Genomic DNA, 19301 nt, shown 5'->3' with positions numbered 1-19301 from the left:
AACTTTAACTTCATTGTATAATGATACCGATGAAAATGTGAATATAAATTATGAATATTGATGACTGATAATGCATAAAGGGAAAGTACTGAATATATTATTGCAAAAAATAATGTTTACTTATGGTGGATGATAATAACATGAAAGTACAAGTATTAAATGTTGCTCAAACACTTTCACAACAATGAGGGTTTGTTTTATGATTTTTTCAGTGTGTGTGTGCATGAGAAAGGCTCTACCAGGATCTACAGAGGGTAAATAAATGAATATTTATTCATAAAAATGAATATAAAGGTTGATTTCCTTGCAGAAATGTGGTCACTGTGACGGTCAGGTAGTTGAGAGTTTGATCCAGGTCAAATTAACCATGGTTTTACTATAGTAATATTGTAGTAACTTTGTTTTTTTGCAGAAGCCTTAGTTTTAATGCATTTAACCATGGTATTACTAGAGTTATATGGTGTTAATATGGTAACCATGTTTAATTTTGTGGTTACTTTGATTTTACCACAAAATACCATGGTGATACTATGGTTACTGTAGTAAAACCATGGTTCATTTTTGTAAGGGAAGGTTAGGGTGATGTTTATGGGTAGGGGTTGGTGTAGGGTGTCTGTGGGACTCTAAATAAACACAATAAACATGCTGCAGTGATGCCCCTATACTGTATGTTAGTATATAATTAGGGATGATCGCATCATTTATATGGATAAATGTTTTCCAACTGAATAAATATTAAATGGAACAAATTACAATAAAATGCAAAGTAATCTCTTCAGTAATCAAAATAATTTTTGAATGTAACTACTCTGATTACCAACAATTTAAACCGTAAATGTAGAGCAATACAGTTACTAATATTTTGTTATTTTAAGTACGTAATCCCGTTACATGTATTCCGTTACTCCACAACTCTGTCTAGGGACCAGAATATGATAGGTGTGGGTGAGAAATAGAGCAATATTTAAGTCATTTTTTTTAAATCAATTGCAACTTTCTTGTTTTGTTTTTGGCAATTTGCATTCTTCGTGCATATCGCCACCTACTGGTTAGGGGGGAGAATTTATAGTAAAAAAATAACTTGAATATTGATCTGTTTCTCACCTACAACTAACATATAGCTTCTGAAGATATAGATTTAACCGCTGGATAATTTTATGCTGCCTTTATGTGCTTTTTGGACCTTTAAATTTCTGGCCAGCATACACTTGCATTGTGAGGACCTACAGAGCTGAAATCCAAATAGAAGAAAGTCATACACATCTGGGATGGCATGAAGGGGAGTAAATGATGAGAGAATTTTCATTTTTGAGTGAACTATCCCTTTAAACAACTCTCACACACAAACACATACACAAACATATATATATAGTCTGTGAATGAAATTATATTTGAAATTACATATAGAAATATATCCATTTTTAAAATGCCTCATATCATGCTGGATACTCCCAGTTTGCTCTCACATAAACCTCTATGTAACCCCCCCTAAAATATGACAAATGAATGCGTGTTAGTATCTGATTTCGCTCAAGATCAAGAATAACTGTTTTTAGTAATGTAACTTTAATCCTAGCCAAGGGGAATGCAACCTATTATTATATCCACCAGAATTATGCATGCACACTCAAACTGCATCTGTATTTTAACGAATAAATCTGAGGTCAGACCAATGGTTCATGTTCAAGCATGTTCATGTTCGTCCCTAGAGAGACTAAAGTATCAGACTGACCTTTAAGAGGCGCTCTTCTGTTCAGCGCTCGTGTCTCTGGCCTTGAATACTCGCTCTTTCCACAACACGTTGTCTGTGCGGCCTCGACTTCCTTTTCTGTGCAGATTTCATGGCGAGTGATAGCGGGGAAGAGTTGATTCACCTACCGTGACCGCACTGACCCGTACATCAGACGCCTTTCTCGGGTGAGTGGGGCTGCATTGCGCTTTTTTCGGACTGTGTTTGAAGCATTACTCACATCAGACTCTCGATATTGTGTGGTGTGAGACTGCAGTGTGTTGTGATGACTGTTTGTCTCTCACACTGTGTGTGTGTGTGTGTTTCTAATGTTTGGTAGCTCAGTTAGCAACCACAGTCAAAGCGCTTTTCTCACTGAGTACATTAACACTCATTGGAACAACACTCCCAGAGACTAACCGGGCTATAAAAGCGATCATTAATTACACTTTTTTTTTTGCTTAGGATAGTTCCAGGATTTTCTTTAGGTGTTTTCCAAACTGGTTTTAGTGGTAATTGAGTAGGCAGTTGCATTGTGTCCTGCTGCATGTGCTAATTAGCTAGCGCTGCGCTAAAACTGAAGTTCTTGCACCCCGTCTGCACTGCGAGCGAGCGTGCGACGCGAGAAAACTAAAACGTCCCTGTTATAACCAAGGAAACTGCACATTTACACCGTTTCACGCGAATGTTTTGAAGCCTCGAGCTCACTGACTGTCCGCGCAGTTTTGGAGTCTCGCGAACGCTCCCATTATGATGAGCGAAGAACGACGCCTCAGAACATTTATTGAGGTTTCTACTTAATATATACAGTACTGTGCAAATGTCTTAGGCAAATGAGATGTTTCACAAAAGCTTTTGTCTTAAGAAGGTTATTTATATCTTCAGCTTTAGCGTGTCAATAGGAAATATAAATGATAGACTCCCAAACATTACTTTTGCAAAGAGAAAGTATTAGAATAGAAGAACAGGGAGCCCTGCAACAGTTGTCATGGGCCCCCACAGAGCCCCCCACTGAACATCGTGTCAGTCTGAGATTACGTAAAGAGACAGAAGCAATTGAGACAGCCTAAATAGATAGAAGAACTGTGGTGAATTCTCCAAGAAGCTTGAAACATCCTATCTGCCAACAACTAAAAAAACGGTGTCCAGGTGTACCTAGGAGAATTTGGTGCTGTTTTAAAGGAAAAGGTGGTCACACCGAAAATGTATTTAGCTTTTTTATGTTTACTGGACTTTGTATGACATTAAGTGATAAATGAAAACTATTTATGTCATTATTTTTGAAGACATCCTCACTATGCAACATTTTTCTGAAGTGCCTAGAACTTTTGCCCAGTACTGTGTGTGTGTGTGTGTGTGTGTGTGTGTGTGTGTGTATATGTGTGTGTATATATATATATATATATATATATATATATATATATACACACACACACACACTACCGTTCAAAAGTTTGGGGTCAAATTTCAACTGTCAACGGACACAGAAATGGTCTTTAAAATGTTAAATAAACTTGTGCGTTTGAAACGGCAGTTAGGTTAAATTTCTCTGAGACGCTCATCAATTGATAGTGAAGAACTGGCCGTGACGTCACTTTGAAACGCCCAAGCTGCCAAATTATGTGTGTTAAAAGTTATTTTAATATTTATTTGAAGCGTGTTTACTGTTCTTGAATGTAAAGCAGCAGAAGTACTGCATTCATGAGAAGAAAAGCGATAGTAGTTCATTATGAATCTTATGAACAATTCTTATATATTATTATTTCTATATATTTTAATGCAGATGTTACATAACAAAATACTAGATTTTGACATATTGTTTCTTTGTTTGCTAATATGATCAATGCTATTTTAATACTTGTTCCCCTTCCCCTTCAGTTGTCAAGGACAGTGACATCAGAAGAGTAGTTGATTGGCTTTGACATCAGGTGAGTCATTTCTTTAATGTTTTCCAGTACCATCTACAAGTATAAACCGCCGCACAATATACTATATATCGTCTTGAATGCATGTTAGAGATTTATGCCCAATGAGACGTATGCCATGTCACACAACCTGTAGCCTACATTTCTGACTCTAAACCTGTAAAATTGATCATTACAGGTATTTTTAGGATTTGGGTGGTTTCTGGACCTGATTCTGTGCTGTGCCCTCTCTCATCGTGTCGTGGCCTTAGCTGGTCTTACTGAAGAACTGCCAGTCGATGGCTCTAATGGACAAACACAAAGTGAAGCGGCAGAGATTGGACCGCATCTGTGAAGGTGAGGACTTGTTTAATGTTGTTAGATGGATGAATGCATGCTGTTTACTTTTCAATAACCTAATACCTCAACTACCAAAAAAACCAAAGAAAAACAGACCCTTATTTTAGTCAGTGTGAAATTGCTTTCTCAACCCATTTTACTTCTGTAATCTGAAATATTTCTTGAGTTAAACCATATTCAACGGGAAACAAATGCAGGCTGGAAAATTATTTTAATTCTCCGGTATTGATTGGATTGTGAAAGTGGACGCTCCATGCCTAGAATTTGCAGTGATGGAGCATGATTCCTGTTTTGAAATGCATTTGGCACCTGTTGGTTAAAACGTAAGTGGCTAGGTGAAGTCAGCTGAGAACGAAAGTCCTTTCAGATGCAGAGCAAGTTTTTTGCTCTGTTTTTTAAGTTTAAGTATTTTTTCTTTGGAATTATGTGCACAGATGACAATAATAAGACCTGGAATGTTTATTAAAGTAAATTTGGTCAGTATCATGTTGACTAAGTTATGTGCATTTCTGTTGCGACTGAAGGTGGTCAGGTTTCCATTTGCTTAAATTATTAGACACTTATGGTTTGGCCACTGGTGTAGCCACGGGTGGGCCTGGGTGAGCTGAGTCACAACCAGTCATTGTCTTATGCCCCTATTCCACCAAGAGCCAAAAGCTTGCTGGTCTCCAACCACGAATTGCTAATGTCAGCGGCTGTTGGGCTGGATAATGTCAGCAACAAAGCTTTCAAAAAAACAGCAGCTCAAAAACAAAACCAAATCACTCTCATTGTAATGAAGTTGTTTACTCTGTAAACACCCAACGTGGCGATTAAACACGCGTTCAGTTGACGGGCATCCCTTATCGTGCAGTGGCTTCGACCACTTTATTATCCCTGTCTAATAAGATATTTGTAACAAATTGAATATATGTGAATTGATTGCTATGATTTGTATTTGGCTATATGTTTTAATAACTTTTAACCTGTGCATCAACTAGATTGAGTTGCAGAATTAGCTTTAGATTTTAAAATGCGCTCAGCTCAAACTATAAACTCCATCCACTCTTTTTTTTTTTTTTTTTTAAATATACATTTAGTTTAATTACAGATAGATGCATGGATATGAATTGGTTATGAATTTAATTAGTTATAACTTCTATTCATTGCATCAAAAGCAGCTTGTGACATCATAAGCTACTCTGAAATTAATTATTTTTGATAAAATAATATATTTCCTATAAAATAATATTTCCAAATATCAAATGTGATTTTTCATTTATTTATTTTTTGCTATGAATTTTATATGTCATAACTCAGGGAAACAGGCACAGGTGTAGATAGGTCAGAATCTTTTTTTCTCTACCTCGGAACCTGATTCCTTTATGGTTTTTCTCTTTTACCGCGCTGTCGAAGCAGCGTTATTTCTCACCTACTTCAGTGAGAGTAGACTTCCATTTTATGTCATTAGAAAAAAAGTTAACAAATTGTTTTTTTTTTTAAAAAAAAAAAAAGACCAAAATTGGTCCATTCTACTGTTAAAATGGCTATTCTGTTTTTAAATAAATAAATCTGATTCCCATATAATAAATATCTGTTCTCAGCCCCAAAGCCTCCTAACTTTCCTTATGTTATGCATGTTAAATAAAATTGTCTAATTGCACTCAAACACGAATATTGTTGATTGATTTTTTTTTTGCACCTTTAGTATCTAAATGTCCTAAATATGCCCCTGAACTTTTTTTTGTTTACACAAAAGTGTACAAAAGTTCTCATGCAGTGGTGGGTTATGGGGCAGTGGTGGCTCAGCGGTTAAGTCTCTGGGTTACTGATCAGAAGATTGGGAGTTCAAGTCCCAGCACTGCCAAGATGCCACTGTTGGGCCCTTGAGCAAGGCCCTTGACCCTATCTGCTCCAGAGGCACCATAGCATGGCTGACCCTGCACTCTGACCCCAGCTTAGCTGGGATATGTGAAAAAAAAAAAAAGAATTTCACTGTACATGTGCAAAATGTATAATGTGTGATAAATAAAATTAATACACAATTAATTAATTAATTAATGCAATCAATAATTTCTCTTGGACAACTCAACCCATCCAAAAGTTTCAGAATACGCTACTGGCCTAAACAGTTTTCGCTTCCACCCAAATGTTTATAGCCAAAGAAAGTTATTTATGCTATTATGCTAGAGTAAATTGTGTGGCACTCTCTGACACAGAGTGATGGATGGGGCTTTATGATTGTTTCTTGAATGTGTGGCATGTTTGTGGTAAGACAGGTAAAGGAGCTGTGAGACAGTTAGACCTCTGTTCTCTATCTTTTCACCTTCCTGTCTGCTGCAGGGGTGGCTCAGGCAGCTTAATAAGTGATCTGAGATCAAACACTCACATTGCTGTTATTAAAAACCAGAGACAATGTGTGGTTTAAAGCATTGATCAATTTTATACTGTATTACTACTGAAAGAAAACTTTAAAGCTTAATTCCTCATCATTTTCTCCATCTGTGTCTCACAAAATCTAAGCAACATTTAACTCTCCTTAGATTTCCAGATTTCCATTTAGTCTCATCTCTTAAACATATTCATTTGGAAGTGTGTTGGTTAATGCACACAATTGTATATTAATTAATCAGCTTTCTGTATATTGCAATCCCTTTTATTCTTTTAGAAAATGCAGATGTTACAGATCTTAGACTTGCTCACTAAATTTGGAAGATCCTTGTGTACTGACCCAGTGTTTGATGGGAATTGGTAGTAGCTGTGTGATATTTAATTAGTGAAATGGGAGGAATATATCCATTACACTGTATAAAAATGCCTCTTCCAGAAATGACTGACATGGCACAGCAGTATTTATTTAACATTACATCACAACATAGGCATGATTGTTAGATTTGCTAAGAACATCTTATGTAATTCTGCATCATGAACTTCTGTTTCAATGATGCATTTAATTGACAAAACAATTTGAGAATGCTCTCTCACTACATTTAATATTCTTATTTTTAGGTTATGGCCAGTGTTAGCATGCCTTGTGATTTGTGCTAAGCAATTAATGTAAATGTCATGAAAGGTGGCCTTTTATATAAAGACCAAAAAGAAAAATAAATTTGGAAGCAGTATTACCCACAAAACATGTTTTTTATTGAGATTTGCGAAACTTAATTTAGGCTAATTCATACAGATTTGAGGGCAAATAGAATATATAGCCCTGGAAAAATTTAGACGACTGAAAAATTATCAGTTTCTCTGGATTTACTATTTATAGGTATGTGTTTGAGTAAAATGAACATTTTTGTTTTATTCTGTAAAGTACTGGCAACATTCCTTCCAAATTCCAAATAAAAATATTGTCATTTAGAGCATTTATTTGCAGAAAATGACAACTGGTCAAAATAACAAAAGATGCAGTATTTTTAGACCTCGAATAATGCAAAGAAAACAAGTTCATATTCATTTTTAAACAACACAATACTAATGTTTTAACTTAAGAGGAGATAAAAAATCAATATTTGGTGGAATAACTTTAATTTTCAATCACAGCTTTCATGCATCTTGGCGTGCTCTCTACCAGTCTTTCACATTGCTGTTGGGTGACTTTATGCCACTCCTGGAGCAAAATATTCAAGCAGCTCGGCTTTGTTTGATGGCTTGTTGCCATCCATCTTCCTCTTCCAGAGGTTTTCAATTCCAGAGATTTTCAATGGGGTTCAGGTCTGGAGATTGGGCTGGCCATGACAGGGTCTTGATCCGGTGGTCCTTCATCCACACCTTGATTGACCTGGCTGTGTGGTATGGAGCAGAAGGAAGCAAGTTTTCTTCCAGGAACCTTGTACATGGCTTGATTCATGCATCCTTCTCTAAGGCGAATTTGCCCAATTCCAGCCTTGCTGAAGCACACCCAGATCATCACCGATCCTCCACCAAATTTGACAGTGGGTGCGAGACACTGTGGCTTGAAGGCCTCTCCAGGTCTCCGTCTAACCATTAGACGACCAGGTGGAGGATCGGTGATGATCTGGAGGTGCTTCATCAAGGCTGGAATCAGGCAAATTCGTCTTTGTGAAGAACGCATGAATCAATCCACGAACAAGGTTATCCTGGAAGAAAACTTGCTTCCTTCTGCTCTGACGATGATCCCCAACTCTGAGGATTGGTTTTTCCAGCAGGACAATGCTCCATGCAACACAGCCAGGTCAATCAAGGTGTGGATGGAGGACCACCGGATCAAGACCCTGTCATGGCCAGCCCAATCTCCAGACCTGAACCCCATTGAAAACCTCTGGATGAGGAAGATGGATGGCCACAAGCCATCAAATAAAGCTGATCTGCTTGATTTGTTTGCTCCAGAAGTGGCATAAAGTCACCCAACAGCAATGTGAAAGACTGGTAGAGAGCATGCCAAGACGCATGAAAGCTGTGATTGAAAATCAGGGTTATTCCACCAAATATTGATTTTAAAATGGATAGATCCGGTTCTGGATGTTAAGTGGTCAATACAGAGTTCATACTATGCGAATATGCTCTAGTAACAGCAAAGACAGGGGGCTATGACTAAAAAATTATATCTCGATATTTTTCAGCCTATTGACGATATTTGATGTATAGCTTGATAATTATGTATTTGCTCTGTAATGACTCGTGTTTTTTGTTTTTGTTTTAATCAGAGGAACCATCTCATCCAAAGAGCCATTGTAGCCAAGTAGATTAAATTGAATAAAAATCTATTTTAAAAATAATGAAAGCATGTTTTTCACTAAATGAACACAAGGGCATATATTTAAACATTTTTATTAATATGCACTTTCATATATATTTGTTACATACAATGATAACATAGCAGCTTAATTAAAAAAAACATTTACCTTATATTTTTACTAAAATCTTTTTTTGTTTAATGAACGAGGTGTGCAAGAAACTACTTGACTATTTTTTTTATAACCTAGTTGAATATTGCATAATACTAAATTTACTGTGAGACACAGTCAGTTTTATAATACTAAGTTATTATTGTTTTGAGTATTGGATTTGTTTTATACAAAAGTAATATATTTCTATCCTGTTTACGTCACCTTCACAAAGCTTTTATTTTGACCCTGAAAGTACAGCGTAAGTGTGTGTTTGACAGTTTACAATGTTCCACATCTGGTGAAACGCTGTCATCTCATCCTCTTCTCTTATACTTGTAGATTTGTTTAATTAACTTGTACGCTTGAATCTTCAATACTTTCACAACGCATGCGAATCGCTCTAAAAGCGCAGAAAACACGAGCTCCGCGCGGGCTCAGAACAGCGTGCCACGCGCTTATTCTGAAGCGCACACAGATCATGTTGATCTGACTTTATTCAATGCATTTTGCAATTTACTAATCACATATTACCATAGAACCATTTGGAAGGATCGTGAAATTAGTCTTCTGATGCTCTTTATGAAATGAATGGGCAAATAATCTGAGCAAAATCATTGAGATTGTATCGTGAATGTTCTATATATTGCCCTGCTTTAGTAACAGCTATGACTCAAAGAACCTTTTTACTTAAATACTGTTTATGTTGCAGAACAGCACTAAAATAGTTTCTTCTAGTACAAGCATGGGCATAATAAATTTACCAAAGAAAAATATGGCTTAAATTAAGAGTTTTAAGAAATTTAAATGGTTTTGTATAAGCAATAAAGAAGGCTGTACTCCACTACTCCAGTCCTTTTTCAGCCTCTGTGGCTTATTGCTTAATTGTGTTGTTTAAATGGTGGCATTTTAAAGGAATATTCTGGGTTCAATACAAGTTAAGCTTAATTAACTGCATTTGTGGTATAATGGTGATTTACCAAAAATAATTTTGACTCGCCCCACGCAAAAAGAAGGCACTTAAAATGGAAGTGAATGGGTCCTGTCCATAAATGCTAAAATACACGTTGTCCATTGCAGGGTGTCGTTAATCGCAATAAAGTTGGAATATTGGATACACAGAGAAGGTTAGTAAAGGCCAAAGAATTCTTCGGTTGCCTGCGTTACTGATTGAAATGCGCCCAGTATGTGTGACACAAATTTCTTCAGATTTTCTCAACATGCGGGCAGTCCTCCTCTGTGCGCATCACTGCCGCATGCACCTGCCAATGACTGAACAAAAAGGGTATGTCATAAAGCAGTCGTAGTGCGCATGTGTAGAATGAGTTCGTATTCGCTTGCGGACATAGGAGTATACTTAGAAAGGCTAAGAGCTCAACCACGTGTGAGACTATGCAGTATGTGAAAAAAACGGAGCCTTATACAATTATATCACACTAAAATCATGTCAACTACGTAAATTATTTACATCTTGTGGCTAAACCTTTTGAAATGAGATGTAGTGTAGCATTTATGGAGTGACCCTCATGGACTCCATTGCAATGCCTCACTGTAACCGTGATTTTTGCTTTTTGTTAAATGAACAAGGAACGAGTAAACTTTTTTTTTTTTTTTTTGTGTGGAAATCAACATTATGCCACAAATGCTGTTAATTGAGCTTAACTTGTATTTTACCTGCAACATCCCTGTAAATGCTATTCGAATAAGTGTCTTGTGCCACTATGCAATTTACATAGACTTAGTAAGTGGCAGCTTTACTAGCTGATGTAAGTGGTAAGATTACCCCAGTTGCCCCAGCATAAGTCGTTTTTCTTTGTTTAGATTACATCCTTTGAGTGTATTTTTAATCTCCTCTACTCGGGCCATTTGGCATTAAAAATGTGATTTGATTTACAAAAATATACAAAAAAATCTTGCTAATATTTCTCCCAGAACACTTAACCCAAACTCAGTATTATGTTCAGAGCTACAAATGGTTATATTTATTTATTCAAGTTACCGCGAAAGAGCAAGTGAGGTCCAGTGGGGAGTGTGGGGGATGAAAGATGGATAAAGGAGGGGCTTATTCCGAAAAGTGGGGTCATGGTAGATTCAAGTCGAACAAGACGCTGTCCCTTTAAAAAACAACAACTGCCTAACTGCCTTGTCAATGCTGTGGAGGTTTGTGCTGGTTGGCTGGTGCTCAAAGCCCAGGCCTCTGATTGGACCAATGCAGTGAGGGGAGGGCAGAGTGTGGATGACATGGGAGATGGGTATCTGCCAGGCAAAAACAGCCTGACACTGATTGTAAAGGGTGGAGAAAGAGGCCGATAGAAGGAGAGGAGGGGAGAGAAGACAGGCGCGTGGATATCATGATGCAAGGTTTGGATGAACATGTACCTGTGTCATATTTGCTGTTGTGTGTGTGTGTAAAGCTTGTAAAATGCAGTGGGAGTAATGCAGATGGGTGTGGTGTCGGAAACGGGCGTTATTTTCCTTTTTGGCGAGTCTAGAGCGTGTCCTTGCTTCTTGAGAGAGTGAGTGTGTGTGTGTGTGTGTGTGTGTGTGTGTGTGTGTTGGCCAAGCAGGAGGCAGGGTGTGGTGCAGCTGTTATCATCCCACCCACCCTTCCCCCCTCTCCTTAAGTGTGTGTGTTAATGCCATGTGTGGGGTGAAATGCGGAGGGAGGGAAAGCAGGAGAAGGTTTGCGAGGGGGGTGAAACGGAGGAGAAATGAGCGGTGAATGAATGGCATTGTTTGCATGGCCATGCTTGTGTTGCAGTCCTCTCTTTTCTCATGCACTCTGGCGCGGTCTCAACACACGGCATCTGTGCTCTCAACGCCATTCTTGCCACAACCCTTCAGGAGCAAGTGTTTGCATTGTTCCTACGAACAACATCATGGACTGTGATTTTTGCCACTCAGCCATTTTACTCTCCCGTATCCCGCTTTTTTGATATATAGAACTAGAGCCTAGTATTTCTTTTTTCCCCGCACATTCCGTGTGTACATTGCTTCTTGGAAATGATATGGAGGGTAAAGAAGGCAAATATTTGTCTAAGGCCTCATCATTGCACACTCCTTAATCATTAGCTGTGTGTGTGTGTGTGTGTGTGTGTGTGTGTGTGTGTGTGTATGTATGTGGGTCTCTGATAGCATGAGTGTGCATGTTAGTGAACGTCATGGAGGCATCTTACCCCACCCCCCATATCAGCCGCCAGTGCAGCAACACCTGTCAGGGATGGAGGGGGGGTGGTCGGGTCTTAAAATCATAGAATTTATCATGGCTGTTCGGATCATCATAGTAGATTTCATTCTCACACAAGCATTGTTATTAGAAATGTGAATTATTGGATGAATGGCTTAACACCCGTTTACCTCGACTATTCTTAGACAAATGTGATAATGAGATCATAATTATATGAAAAGCTAAATCTCGCACCCAATTATTCGATACGTTTGGCAGTTGTCACATGATTGTGTGAGAAACTGGATTTCCATTTTGAAATGTAATGTCTTTTTTCTTTTATTTGAAAAAAGACATTACATTTCCTTTTCCACTGTTTTGACCGACTTGTCCTACCGTGGCTGTCCTACCATCAATGTCATGGTGTCTACTTTGTAACCCTGTTTCGCGATCCAGTTTTATGATCTTGGCACCTCTTGATGGATGATAGGAGAGTCATTCCATTTCAGCTTAACCAAAGCTTCCCACAATGGACATTTTTTCCAGGGATGAAATATTAATGTGTCTGAAAGCAGAATTCCAAACTGTAAAACCCATTTCTGAATAGTGTAAAAATGTCATTTTCAGAAATGTATAAAACGGCTTGATTTTGGAGCCAAATTGCAACCCTAGGAAACGTCTTTCTAATCAATCAAGACCCAAATATTGCACTCTGCCGCTTCAAAATAGCTGTATTGTAGAATTCATACCGAAATCAAAAGAAAGCAGCAATCTTTTCATGTGCATGTCTGGATTTGAGGTTAAAAGAAAATGCAAGTGTAATTTTCCTAAAGATAAAGGTATAGCCCAAAAGAGCAGATAACCCAAAAACTCTTTTTCCAGGTTGCCGTCAACCAGCTTTTGAGTGAATTACAATTATATGAAGGCTAGGAGAAACTTAAAGGTGCAGTATGTAAGATTCAGAAACCCTTGTTATTAATGACACTTTTGGCCGTTAAGTGAACTGCAGCCAGCTACCTGTTGCTCGTGCTCGTGCACACACTCCATAGGGACGCAAGCATCGACCAAAACAATGACGGAACATACAAAGAGGCTGAACGTGATTCACCGACATCAAGCTGACAGATGAGGTAGTATAATTAAAATTACACAGTTATTATTGTTTTACTATAAACTTTGAAACTGTATTATATTTGACTCTCCAGTGCTGGAGCAGGGCTAAAACAAAGTGTGGATATAGGTCTGACTATGTGAGACTGTAGTTTGAAGTAATCACTTTTCTTTGCATGATACATTGACTGCATTTATACTGCATTAGCTAGCTAGCCAGCTTTATCAATAGCTGTTAGCTAAATTTGGTGGATGATGACTGTAGTTTTTTATAAAATAGACTTTACATTATAAATATGTTGACACATTTCAGTATTGATGTGATTCCATCACAACTGTCATTTTGATATATCGATGTGCTATTGTTTTATAATAATAGAATGTATATATTTTCTGTATAACCAAGTTACATTACACTAATGAATGGAGCTTTTTGCATTATCTTGAACATTGTCTAGCATTCATTTCATGTGTTATTGTAGTTTAGCTAAAATTACACATCAATCCTTATGGCACAATATTTCACATGCTTTGCAGTTATGTAAGCTTACCTGTCCAATAAGAAGAATGGCAATTCAGGGTCTGTTTTGATCCCCAAAACCGAACAAAGGTCCCTCCAGGAATCAAATGCCCTGCCGATGTTCACTCTAGTTTTCGCTCGATCACGTTCCCGCTTAGCCAGACGGGATTCAGTAGATGAATGTTTTTTTTTGTTTTGTTTTTTGGCTTACTCTGAGTTTGTGTAGGTGTCGGTGTTGTGCTGGGAGCTGGCCGTTTTTTGGATTTTGGACTAAGATAACGTTACCTAGTGTTGCAATTTGTTGTCGCTGTTGAATAGCGGTAGAGAAGCACTGAGGCAAGGCTCTCGGGATCGCGCATAAACGTCACATCCTTTGGATTTTCCTGGCAAAACCGACCCGCTCCCTTTGCATGTAAATCAGTCTACAGGCTTTAATAGGCAACCTAGGAAGTCTGGGAAGGGCTCATTTTTTAAGTTGCATTACAAGCCGTTCACACATTGGCAAAAAAAAAAGGCAAATTTGACATGAAAATTGTTACATATTGCACCTTTAATTTTTATTAGCAGCCAAAGTCAGTTCGAGCTTGAAAATACAATATATGCAATATGAAAATCTGTCATTTTTTATGTTACAGTATTTTTATGACTGCTTAATATGCAGTGTGATCTGTATTAGATCAAATGTTCCATGTTTATTTGTAACCACACTTATTTAGAGCAATTGTAAAATAATGTAATTGTATTTAAATGTTAAATATTATAAAATGTTTCTGGAAAACCAAAGGTTTTGGATCTGAAATCTGGGTTTACCTCAACCACAAACTTAATAGAAACTGGAATTGGGGAATGTGATCACTATGTTAAGTACACATTTTGACTGATGTTATCAGTGACCAGTTGTAGCATTGGGGTTCATCTAAAAAAAAGAACAATGTCAGAAGACTGAGTACACAAGCAAGAAGGTTTTGTACATAGTTTTTGACTTGTCAACAGAAGAGCGTGATCTGCTTCTCAAAAAGACAGAGTTCCCAGGCCAGAACGGGATGGAACTACTACTGTGTTTTCACCACTAAAAGTTGTTTCTCTGGAAATACAACTTCAGCGTACCTGTTGTGATCCATGGAAGCCTCTGGGGAAATCTCTTCGCCCCCTTGATATGTCTGAAGCTGACAGAATAAATTGAAATGGGGAGAAAGGTTTTCCCAGGCCAGAAGCTCTGTATACAGTCTGAGTAGCTGTCTCAACTAGATGAGGCCATGGAAGCACTGGATGCCAGCCTCAAGGATGCAGGCTTCTCGCCATTTAAAAGTGAAAAGGATCAGTCAAAGAGACAGACTTGATTATGGCAAATGAAAGGTGGTAGAAGCTAGAGAGGTCACATCAAGCTAAGTGGCTTCCTACTTAAATCGCTTGTTCAAGAACAAGTAGCAATGAATGAAAAACTGTTCTGATTACATGTCTTTTATGGCTGCACTTGAAAATAAATGATCACATACAAGTTCAAACTTAAAGAAAGTACAGCCCCAGAGTTGGACACAGGAGAAGACTGCCAAGGAATTGGATATCTCTGTATGTCTAATAAAAGATGTCAAGAGCCCTGAAGAAAATGGCCAGTATTTTGGGAGATCCAAGCACAAAGGCTAAAGAACTTGCTTCTTCAGTGACAAATTTCTAATGTTAAAGATAAAGATGCTGACTTGGTTGTTTTTCAAGTTAGTATGATACAAGTATACAGGTTTTGTTTTTTTCTTACTGATTGTTACTTGTTACTGACTTAATACTAAACCTAATTTTACAACTTTAAGGTGTATATTGTTACAACATCATGCTGATTCATTCAGATATCAATAGCTGACCCCACAAGGAGATTTCTTTTTTTTATATGTGAAAGGAAACCTTTTAAATCTGAATTTTTTTTTGTTTTGTTTAACCACCAACATGGAAAAACTATGAGCATTGTAGTAGGTGTCCCTTTTAATGGATTTGTTTTAATATAATTCCTATAATATCTTAGCAATGGATGATCATAAAGGTGAAAAAAAACCCAACAAAAACAAGCACACTTAAAATGCACACAATCACACACATATACAGTTTATATACCCTTTATGTGTATTTAAACCAACAGAAAAGGAACTGGCAAAATCAAACAAATGACCCAGGAATCTGATGATAGAATCTCCTCTTACATCCTTTTATCTAAATTTTCAACCATCACGTTCTTCTTCCAGAGCTGTTGTAAGCAAAATTTGTGCCAGGCTAAATATAGTGTGTGTGTGTGCGTGCGTGTGTGCGTGCGTGCGTGCGTGCGTGCATGCACGTTTTTTTTTTTTTTTTTGTGCTCTTGCTTTTTCTCAGAAATGTCCTTCCTGTAGATCTGTTCTTGGTTGTGATATGCAAAAGTTCCTCATATGTCGGGTCAGCTTTTTAGCCTACTGATATAAAAAATTCTATCGTCAAATTCTATCCAGTCCGCTGTTTTTCATCTAGATCTGTGACTTTCTGCTAAAATGCTTGTTACACACTTTAAGAGCTTGATTTTATTTATTTATTCCCTAAATGCACCCAAGACTCCCTGACAACGAAGCTTTCATTTCTGCCTGTGTCTGTACTGTATATGCAGTTAATTCAGTACTGCTTTGTGGGATGGTTCTGTAATTCGGAAGCTAAATGCTTTCGTAAGTAAGATCGTCCTGTTTCGTTTTACATTTTGCCCTGTAATGATGCTAGATCTTCACTGTAAGTACATCTTTGCAATTGAGACGGTCTTGGCTCCATTAAAGGATTTATATTTGATCTCCCAACCCTCTCTGCTACCATTAAAATAAATGTAGTTAAAAAAAGCTGTTTTAAATTCACGATGATCAGACATTTTTCTTAAGGGTATATGGGTGCTGTATATGGAGTCCTTCAGCAGGGTAACTGACAGTATGCAACTAATGAATATGCTAAAAAACCTTTAATTGCACAACTCTGAGGAGCATCTCTAAATTAATTGTTTCTTTAAAATTCCTGTTTAAAGCATTGCTGTAAAAAAATAAAGCTAAAGAGATAAATTCATTATTCAACCTCACTAATGACTAGTCCTGACCCATCATTTGCTATGTTTCTTGCCCAAGCTTAATCAACTAAAGTGTCAGGCAATTTTTGATCTGCAGACTGTGAATATGACTTGCGGCATATCTGAATAAATGAAGCAATTAAGATTTTTGATGCAATAATAACAATGAATATATTAATTTCCTGACTGTTAATTGTTATATGAAATATTTAAACCTATTTGGTTTTAAGTTGTGTGATATTATTTTTCTTTGTTATATTTAGAGCTGTATTTTTTTAAGTGAATTAGGCCTGAAGTAGATGGTAATAGTTGGATGGAGGAAACAAAGATAATTTAGCTTCCAGTCTACTGAATGTAGGTCATTATGAGTCATGTGAAGACTCCCTGCCCCCTTTCCTCCTCTCCTTCCCTCCTCCCCCTGTCCCCTGTTCACACTTTCATTTGTCAGGTTCAATGCCAAACTACGACAAAGCCAGAACTTTTATGTTCTGGCTTTGTTGTAGTTTGGCATTGATTGTTTGGCATCATGTTGCAATTATAAATCCCCCTATCATCTTTTTGACTGGAAAATGAAATGGTAGCAGAAGGGATTGAGAGAACTTTAATATTCTTGAAAGGATCTTAAAGTAAGATGGCTATGGCTACTGGATGTAGTTAATGTAGCTTAATTTTGGGCCAACATTGTTAGAGAAACTGCAATTCCCAACAAACCAGAGAACCGATGATACACTGCACCTAACCTGAAGTAATGAACCTTGATGTAAATTTCATCTTGGTAGCAGAAGATGGCCAATATGGCTGCTGTTTATTAAAAGGGATGGAACACTGGCGATTGGACTACAAATGTTTGTTGCCTATTGCAGTTATGGTGGCATTTGGTGACTGGTTTTGGTCCTGTTTTCCATTAAGGCCCTGATATACTTCCGGAGAAGTTTTTCTTTGTTCTGTGTTAAAAAGAAGTTCGAAACAGCCTAACAACGGTATACTGTTTGCAAACATTCAGACATCCGGCATATCACTGTAGGAGGCGTTTAGAATTACATTTAAATATAATGACGCTCAAGATTACATGTAAAGCCTTAACTAATGTGACATTTTAAATGTGTTATCAATGACTTTGTCTCATTCTATGAGTAGAAAATGCATGAGGTCAGTAAAAGTTGTTTTAACCTCTCGATGATGATTGAAAGTAATATATATATATATATATATATATATATATATATATATATATATATATATATATATATATAATATGCAGTAGATAATATTTAATTTGTCTTGTTTACATTCTGAGTACATGGAGTAAGACGTTTTCCTGAAAGTTTGCCCCGGCGAGGTGGTTACGAACCACCGATACATACTTGGACACCTTCTATTTGGCCAGATTTTGTTCTAAATTACGTCTCGCCCATTTGTTCTTTGATTTTGTATGAAGTATATCAGGGCCTTTAGTGTCAGCCCATTGCTTCTATAAATGGTTTTAAAATGCTAATCTTTTTAGTAAAGATTGTCCCTCATAACACCAATACTTTACTGGGAGACATGTCATCACTGGTTTTATTTGGTAGTCTGTATAGCTTTTAACTGAATCACTGAAGTTTTAATCGGTTATATTTGTTCTATTTCAAATACTATCTGTTGTTTGTGCTGGTCCATGTAAACATGGCTATTAAAGGGTCTTTCTTTGTTGCTCAATGTATGACGTTTTCTTTTTTTGAGGATCGTGCAAGTTCTAAGTGGATTGTTTCAGTGTTAAATCCAATTCTGTCTGTTGTTGCCCAAGTAAATCATTAATGCAAATTAAAAGCATTTTAGTAATGACTTAATGCCCACATAAGTGATGTATATATCCTGCAGGCATTCGACCACCCATCCTCAATGGGCCCATGCACCCTCGTCCTCTGGTGGCACTGCTGGATGGGCGGGACTGCACAGTGGAGATGCCCATACTGAAGGATGTGGCCACTGTGGCCTTCTGTGATGCCCAGTCCACCCAGGAGATTCACGAGAAGGTATTGTCCCTATTTATACGAATGTCTCTGCCTACCTCTAATACAATACGAATACCTCGAGTTTTTAATTTGACCGTTTGTGCTGCAGGTTCTAAATGAGGCCGTTGGAGCTTTGCTCTACCACACTATTACGCTCTCACGAGACGACCTGGACAAATTCAAAGGTCTTCGGGTCATTGTGAGGATTGGCAGTGGATTTGACAATGTTGATATTAAAGCTGCAGCAGATCTGGGTGAGTTTTAACCTAGTTGTGTCCTTGTATAGTCAAATGTTCATTTTTTGATTGAATGAGTTTAAGAATTGACCATTTAAACTTGTTGTTCATCCTGTTCTCGATCATGAACAGGTATAGCAGTATGTAATGTGCCAGCGGCATCTGTGGAGGAAACGGCAGACACTGCCATGTGTTTAATTCTGAATCTATACCGCCGCGTCACCTGGATGCATCAGGCTCTACGTGAGGGTACTCGTGCCTCCAGCGTGGAGCAGATCAGGGAGGTGGCTGGAGGCGCTGCCCGCATTCGAGGAGAGACGCTGGGCATCATCGGGCTTGGTGAGTCCTTGATCAGTCTTTAAAATGATTATTGGCTATTATATGGCTATTATGTT

General features: G+C 37.7%; 1 protein-coding gene across 2 annotated transcripts in view; it reads left to right on the top strand.

Annotated features, from left to right (window-relative positions):
• The first annotated feature begins 3842 nt into the window (after window positions 1–3842).
• Window positions 3843–19301, top strand: part of ctbp1 (C-terminal binding protein 1) — a 28190-nt gene continuing 12731 nt past the window's right edge. The window contains exons 1-4 of one of the 2 annotated variants that reach the window (XM_051649583.1): window positions 3843–3990; window positions 18537–18691; window positions 18780–18924; window positions 19039–19245. In XM_051649583.1, the coding sequence (XP_051505543.1) occupies window positions 3933–3990; window positions 18537–18691; window positions 18780–18924; window positions 19039–19245 (565 nt within the window). In that variant the 5' untranslated portion in view covers window positions 3843–3932. Of the gene's footprint in view, window positions 3991–11070; window positions 11181–18536; window positions 18692–18779; window positions 18925–19038; window positions 19246–19301 lie in introns of those variants that run through there. The other variant, XM_051649584.1, reaches the window with a different exon arrangement.

Source organism: Myxocyprinus asiaticus, chromosome 22 (assembly GCF_019703515.2).
Source record: "Myxocyprinus asiaticus isolate MX2 ecotype Aquarium Trade chromosome 22, UBuf_Myxa_2, whole genome shotgun sequence".
Classification (NCBI taxonomy): Eukaryota; Metazoa; Chordata; class Actinopteri; order Cypriniformes; family Catostomidae; genus Myxocyprinus; species Myxocyprinus asiaticus.
Note: the sequence above shows the minus strand (reverse complement) of the source record. Positions and strands in the feature narration are given on the sequence as shown.